Source organism: Chenopodium album, chromosome 18, assembly GCF_948465745.1.
Source record: "Chenopodium album chromosome 18, dcCheAlbu1.1, whole genome shotgun sequence".
Classification (NCBI taxonomy): Eukaryota; Viridiplantae; Streptophyta; class Magnoliopsida; order Caryophyllales; family Amaranthaceae; genus Chenopodium; species Chenopodium album.
In genome coordinates, this window is record NC_137851.1 from 11,101,446 (window position 1) to 11,109,682 (window position 8,237).

The 8,237-nt window shown below is 38.3% G+C and overlaps 2 protein-coding genes across 2 annotated transcripts; both read right to left on the reverse strand.

Moving 5' to 3' along the window:
- Positions 1 to 249: 249 nt before the first annotated feature.
- On the reverse strand, positions 250 to 2,999 carry LOC145591805 (mechanosensitive ion channel protein 10-like). Its single transcript, XM_081648299.1, has 4 exons — positions 2,946 to 2,999; positions 2,354 to 2,647; positions 1,575 to 1,783; positions 250 to 388 (listed from the first exon to the last, which is right to left on the reverse strand). Exons 1-4 carry the CDS (start codon positions 2,997 to 2,999, stop codon positions 250 to 252), a joined length of 696 nt encoding a protein of 231 aa, XP_081504425.1.
- A 3,563-nt stretch (positions 3,000 to 6,562) lies between these two features.
- On the reverse strand, positions 6,563 to 7,489 carry LOC145591806 (uncharacterized). Its single transcript, XM_081648301.1, has one exon. It carries the CDS (start codon positions 7,487 to 7,489, stop codon positions 6,563 to 6,565), a length of 927 nt encoding a protein of 308 aa, XP_081504427.1.
- Between the last annotated feature and the right edge of the window lie 748 nt (positions 7,490 to 8,237).

Sequence of the window (8,237 nt, forward strand, 5' to 3'; positions counted from 1 at the left end):
GATTTAATAATTTCCGCTATATAATTACATGCAACGTGATATTGATTATTATCAAAATCAACATCATTATTAGTCTGAATTATGTAAAATATCTGATAGATTATATACACAAAATATATTATAATTATAGAAGGAGAATATAATTATTTATGCATACATGCGTACATTACTCTCTCTATACATTGTTGCTCAATTTTTTTTAGCAGCCTCTTGAAGAATCTTCGTGATTTCTAAAACGAGTAGAGATTTTCAGTTTTGTCTTTCTTCGAAGTCGTGAGGATTAATGGTGTGCTTAAAATGAAGTCTCATTTTCACTTTGTTCTCTTCTGTCAACTCCATTACCAAGGAATAATCTTTACGCCAGAATAGTGGATTCTTCGTAATATAACTGTGCAACAACAAATCGAACATTTGGTGAAAAAATGGAGTCAATAATTCAATTAAGTTGTGCCTTTTTTTTTTTAATACAAAATAATAAATAAAAATATCATCATTTGTAATCTAATCAGAACTATCTTAAATTAGCGTGTATATATATTCTTCAAATATGGTTTTGAAGTGGAATGAATTGGACCTTCTTATATTGGACTTATTAAAGTGGACACTAATGGCAGGTGCGACCCATGCAATCCGTTTATCATATATTATCAAAATTGATTTAGGACCTGTTCACATTTATTGAACTGAGCTGAATTGAACTGATTGGAGCTGAACTGAACTGAACTGAATTGAATAGAGCTGAAATGAATATTTTATGAGAGAAGGAAATTAGGAGTTGAACTGAACTGATTGAAGCTGAACAGGACTGAACTGAAATGATTAAAGCTGAACTGAACTGAAATGATTGGAGCTGAACTGAACTGAAATGAAATGAAATTAAGCTGAAGTGAACAAGTCCTTAGCTTATGCTTCCTCCATTTCTTTTTAGTTGACACGTTTCTTTAGTCACGTTTGCCAATGCACAAATTCAACCGTTCATATCTTTAATTACCGATAAGCAAAAATTATAAAAAGTTGATATTTTGAAAATATATGTTGTGACAAATCTAACAAGACCCCACATGACTATATTTTTCATTACGTATAAATCACGAAGCACGGTCAAAGGAAAGTGTGTGAATAGTGCTAAAGCCAAAACGTGTCAACTAAAAAAAATGGAGGTAGTATTAGTAACTCTATCATTCGTTCGTGAATTTGTGAATCATGATACTCCCATATGGAATCAATCACATAAAATATGAAAAGAAGAATATTTGAAATCTAACATTAAATTACAAAATAATTCATAATTAGTTTACCTTATTTAAGTTTTTTGATTTTTTTTCTTTTGGGAAAGCATAAGTCATAATTGCAAAATTTAAGGTAGAGATCTGTCATGTCATCAATGCACAGCCAATTAATTCCAAAAAAATTAATTTAAAAATGGAACATATTCAATATGAGTATATCTTTTTGAAACGCCCAAAATAGTATGAGACTAACATTATGAAACGAATGGAGTATAAATTAAATCAAATAAAGAAAAGGCAACGTAGATAATTCAATGTAAAATAAATGATGAAATTAGAGAACACCTTTTTATTTTGTGCTCAATATCCTCAATCGATGCACCACTTTCAGGGGTGAATTCCACAAAATCACCCATTTCACGACTTCGAGTATAGTTGCTGATACATTTGACGGCTAATTCTGTATTTGGATAGTACCTTATCTCATTGTCAAGTGTCAAAGCAATCGTTGTAAGGATCTTAATCCTTTTGATCGTCACCTGTTTCAACTTTGACTATGTTAGACATGGCCGGGATCATAAAAACATTTATATTATACACCCGGATGCACTACGTACTAGCTTTTAGAAAGAACATGACACATTCACATGAAAAGACACACGACGATCTTTATTTACACTATGTGTCTAGCGGGCATGTATGGACATGAGAACCGTTTTCGATATGTACTCTCTAGTCCATGAAATAATTTGCTAGATTTACGGCTCTATATTAGAATGTTATGTCCCGTTCACTTTACCTTATTTTTGTTGAACTGAAATTAAATTATTTTTGCTGAACTTAAATCATTTTTACTGAAGTGAAATTAATTTTGCTAAACTGAAATTATTTTTACTGATTCTCTATTATATTTCTTCTTTAGAGTTACTGATTGTTGCTAAATTGAAATTAATTTTACTGAATTGGACCTATTTTTGCTGAATTTAAATAATTTTTACTGAATTGAAATTATTTTTACTAAATATTATTTTTGTAAGGTGAACTGAACAGGGTTTTACACTATGTACTTTATTTTGCAACATATAGGCATATGTACATATATAGGATTATTAGCCAAATCTTACCAAAGTGGCATCAATCATACAGCAGTCACCAATGTCAAATGGATGAACTACAAATACGAACAACAAGCAGTCCAAGAGCTTCTTGCAAGTGTCTCCGATGATGACGGCTGAGCCTACAATGGCAGTGCCAATGACGATAATGAACTTTCGAGTTTCAACCCGAAGCAACATAAGCCACAAAGCGAAGATGAAGAACACAAGGAGGGCTTCTGTAAATTTGTTCAAGGCTTCGAATAATTTTTTATTAGCCTTCAATGCACTAGCTAGCGTTTCCCGGTACTTGAATGCTTTCACCTGTGGCAAAAATATAAGTCATAGGTGTAATGAGGTAATGGCGAAGCCAGGATTTGAAAATCGCATTGGCCAAGACTAATTAATTTATTCAGCCAGTTATTAAAAAAAACCATTCATCTTAAGAGAGAAAGACTCACAATTACTATATAACATTAAAAAGTTACACTTTAAAAAGAGTTACAACTCATATTTATAATTAACATTCAGAAAAGCTATTCCGAGTTATTATGAGATCATCTTATACAAGATAAACAGTACCCGAAAATTAAATACAAGAGTTAAAAAGCAATGCACGTACCATTAATTCCGTTAGATCATCCTCTGTGATCTGCTTATCAACCAAACGACACATTACTGTTGATACTTGATCTTTAGGTAATTGAACTTTCGCTTTGATGTACGTCTTTATTTTATTCCTTCCATTATATACACGAGAAATTGATTAGATTATTTTAAATTGTTACCAATAACTAATATAATCCTTATGCATCATATGGATCCAATATACATCTATCATCACCAAAAACAAGATACTCCATACTGAGGGTGGGTATGTTCAATTCAACTTTTTTATGCAATTAATTTCTTAATTCAAAAATGATCAGATCATATCTTTTTTTTTTTTTTTTGATGCAAAGGAGGGAAAAACCCAAACAAAAACACTTACACCACCAACCGTGGCAAAGCCACCCCAACCACATCCTCCCAAAGAAGGTTTTTTATTTCGATCGGAGGTGCATCGAAATAAACCACCCTCTCTTCAAGAACAACTCCCATATTGGCGAGCTTGTCCGCTACCCTATTACCCTCCCTAAAACAATGAACAATATTAAAAAAGGAACCAAAAGAATTACAAATATTACGACAAAGGTTAATGATGTGCACACATTCGTTTCGCAATTGACTTGGTTGGAGGATAGCTTCAACGCATGCCTTATTATCCATTTGAACCACGAGCCTATTAATGCCTTTCTGTCTGGCTAATTGCAGCCCTTTTTCAAGAGCTAGAAGCTCAGCTCTGTAAGCACTGCAGATGCCAAAATTGGCAGCAAATCCAGCAATGAATCTGCCCTCTTCATCACGGATGACACCTCCTCCACCAGCTAGACCAGGAACCCCCTTTGCCGCACCATCAGTATTCAACACCCACCAGCCAGTGGGAGGAGCAATCCAGCGTATAAGAGTCTCCTTCCTAGTAGCAGTAGCATGAATTGAGTGTATCAGATCATTGCGTGGCCTAGAGAACACAGCCCATACTTCCTCAGCTTGAGAACGCAGGAAAGTTCCTGTATCAGCAGGGATCTCTTCCCTTTTATCAAACACACACTTGTTTCTCCATCGCCAAATCCACCATAAAGTGGTAGCAAAGTAAGTTGGCCAATTCTCTGAGTATACAAGACCACTTGCTTCCAAATTTTTTACCATCCAAGTAGTCAAGTCACCATTGAAAAAGGAAGGATACAGGGCAGCCCCTCCAATGCTCTGCCATATGCTTCGAGCTGCAGGGCAATCTCTGAGCAAGTGAATTAAGGTTTCATCAACAGCAGGAGAACAACGCTTACAAGTGGGATCATCAGTCAGATGTCTCCTCAGTCGATTAGCATTGCATAATAGACGGTCATGAAGAACAAGCCATAGGAAGGTACGCACTCTTTGTTGCACAGCAGTTGTCCAAGCTAATTCCCACTTTGGATCTCTAGGAATTATGTCATCTTCCCTCATTAATTTCATGCCCCTTTAACAGAAAATTTACCATTAGAAGAGCTCTTCCAGTAACGAGTGTCTTCAATGTTAGGGTCTTCAATTAAAGAATGGGCTGCGATTTGCTTAAGTTGTTGCTCAGGCAAAAGGTGGGTAAATAAATCCCATCTCCACGAATTACCCAACTCCCACATTTCTTCAACTGTGCATCCCTCAATTATTTCTGGAATAGCAGCAGTAGCATAAACTCTCAGGGGCTTATCAGTAGCCCAGCAATGATCCCAGAATAGAGTTCGTTTGCCATTTCCGATTGCCACTTGTGATCCTTTTTTAAGCCACTCAACATTGTCAGTGATACCACGCCACACACTAGACATATTAGAAGAAGGGGTAAACATATCGATGTCACACCTTCCCTTACAATATTTGTGACGAAGAACATGAGACCACAAGGCATCGGGTTCAGTGAGAACTCTCCACCCGAGTTTAGTGAGGAAAGCTGAGTTAGCTTGGCGTGCTGATCGAAGTCCCAACCCTCCTTTGTCTCTCGGCAGCTTCAAAGTATCCCATGAGAGTAAGTGAATTCTCTGTTTTTCCTCAGAGCTTCCCCAAATAAATCGACGAGCCTTCTTGTCAATTTCATCACAAATAGTGCGAGGTAATTTTGCTGTTTGCATAGAGTAGTTCGCCAAGGTTGTAATAGTGGACTTGGTGAGAGTTATGCGCCCCCCTAAAGACAAATATTTTGTTTTCCACCCTGAAAGTCTTCGATCTATTTTTTCGCATAGGTGAGCATAAGTGTCTCTAGTTACTCTGCTTGTAAGAGTCGGCATGCCCAAGTATAGACCAAGATCCTCTGTAATTTGCATTCCCAGCGTTTCACTGATCAAATCTTTGTCTGCTTGCTGCATATTTCGCGAGAAATAAACTCTCGATTTGAGCAGGCTTATCTTCTGACCAGACGCCTTACAAAACTTGTCAAGGCAGTCTTTGATGATTGTTGCTTGTTCAACGGTGGCTTTTGCAAATAAGATAAGATCATCTGCGAAAAAGAGGTTGGAAAACAAAGGGCCTCCACGACTTGCGTGCACAGGCTTCCAATCACCCTTGAGAATTGAGGCTTTGATGATTTGATTTAGCCTTTCCATGCATAACACAAACAGGTAAGGTGAGAACGGGTCGCCTTGCCTTATCCCTCAAGATGGGGAAAAAGCCTCTGACTTTTCTCCATTCCATAAGACACGCATTGAAGGAGACAATACACATTCCATAATAACCTCGATCATAAGCAACGGGAAGTGCATCTCTACAAGGGTATCTCGGATAAAAGCCCACTTGAGCCTATCGTATGCTTTTTCGAAATCGATTTTTATGGTCATGTAACTCTTTCCACTTTGCTTGCGCTTCATGATATGTAACACTTCCTGCACAATGACCACATTATCCGTGATTTGACGAACCGGAACAAAACTCACTTGAGATTGGGCAATGATTTTAGGAAGCACAATTTCTATCCGATTCACTATGGCTTTGGTAATAATTTTGTAGGAAACATTACAAAGCCCAATCGGACGAAATTGAGAAGGAGACTCAGGATTATCGATTTTAGGTAGCAGTACTAGGAAGGTTTCATTAATTGTCTCCGGAAGACCTCTGCCCTCCAAGGCTGCTAACACCATTGCATAGACATTCGGTGCTACTAATTCCCAATTTTTCTGATAAAAAAGAGCCTGGAAACCGTCGGGGCCCGGGGCCTTTAGAGCACCCATATTCTGAATTACCAAATCAATGTCAGTCTTAGTATAAGGTCTGCATAACACGTTCCAATCATCCTGGGAAAAGTGAGGACAAACCCCTGTAGGAATATCAGCAATTTCATCATCTCCCTCTGCTGTAAACAGATTTGCAAAATAGTTAACCACCATCTGCTTCACTTGAGTTGAGTCGTGAACCCACTGATCACTCTCATCCTTAATAGCCACAATTTTGTTGCGCCACCTTCTTATAATTGTGCTGAGATGAAAGAACATAGTGTTACGATCACCATCTTGAATCCAATTCACTCAGGCTTTTTGATACCATAATAATTCCTCCTGGTCAAGTACTGTATCAAGCTCTCTACGCAAACGTGCTTCTAATTTTATCAGTCCAGCATCACGTTGGGTAGATAGTTTTGTTTGAACTCCTTGAATGCGTGCCATCAGTTTTCTTTTCTCACGAAAGATGTTGTGAAAAACTTCTCTGTTCCAGTCTTATAGCTCCTTGGACAGATTGTGTAGCAGGGGAACTAGGGGTGAATTTTTTTTTCCATTTGCTATTGATAAAATCTGCAAAGCACTCATGAGAGAGCCAAACCGCTTGGAAACGAAACGGGCGATCAAGTGAATCCATAGGTGCAAAGCCATTAGAAGAAATCAATAAGGGACAGTGGTCCGATTGGAGAGCGGGAAGGTGCTTTACCCTTGCTTTATCAAATCTCAAACCCCATTCTGCATTACAGAGTGTTCTGTCTAGCCGAGCACTTTGACGAGTTTCAATTGACTTCCCTCGGGCCCAAGTGTGAGAAGGTCCAGAAAATTCAACTTCAATTAACTGATGGTCCTGCACCCAATGGTCAAACTGTCGAGTTCTTCTTGTAGTTTCAGCACAACTCGAGCTACGTTCCCAACTGAAACGAGTTTCATTAAAATCCCCCGCTAACATCCATGGTTTATCATTCCTCCTAGCAAAATCAGAGAGATCTCGCCATAAATCTTTGCGATTTGCAGGGTCCGGGCTAGCATAGACCGTAGAGAAATACCAAGGCTCCTCTCCCCTTCTAGTAATGAGCATGGTAATGTATTGATTAGATTGTTCTATCGGGTCTAAGGTAACCAACTCAGTCTTCCAATAAACCCAAATACCACCACTAAAACCCTGTGCATCCACACGAGTATGCCCAGAGTAACCCAGAATGTTACCAATCCTCATTGCGTGATCACCACCCATGTGCGTTTCAACAAGAGCAAGCACCACAGGTTTGTTCACTCTCACTACTTCACGGAGAACAGAGATAAATTCACGACTCCCAGAACCTTGAACATTCCAAACCATACAAGTTATGGGGAATGCATTCACATTGAGATTTTGTCCACTATTCATAAGACTTGATGAATTAGAAACTTCAGATTCATAGGCATTCGAGATAGCTCTGAAAGCTTGATTAATTTCCTGTGGCAACTTCAATGTTACCACTAGTTCCGGCACCATCTGCATCGGTGCCATCCATGAGTGTATCTCCATTATCATCTTGTGTATCAGGGGGTTCGCCATTCCCAAATACGGTTCTGTCATTGGCTCGGTCACACAGAGGATTTTCTCCGAGGGAACCCAGATTGAGATTGGGTTCGGGGCTAGCTGAGACATGAGTGATGGTTAAGGGAGTTTGTGGACTAGTGTTTGCTTCGGTTGTGGCTTGGATAGTGGAGGTTAAAGGAATTTGTGGACTAGTGTATGCTTCTGGTATGGCTTGGTTTAAGACTGGAGGGTTGACATCAGTATTAGCTTGGAAAATAATCTCAGAATTTTCTTTGCCAGCTAGCTTATTCAAGGAAGGAATATTCGAGATTTTGGAGGATAAATTATTGGTGGAGTCAGTTAGGATATTTTTTGATTTGTTTTTATCTTGTTTCCTATTTAGTTGCCCTTCTTTTGCAGCTCCTAGGAAACGGCCACCAAATTTGTCAAGCTGTGAAGATTTCCCCAAATTAAAAGAAGAATTACCCAGCAATATATTATTTTGCTGAGAAGAGTCCCCCAAATTCACGGTTTTGTCAATTGTATCCCTTGATTCCAGCCTATGTAAATCAGAATTTCCATGATTATTCTCCAAGTTTGTATCATTCTCCTG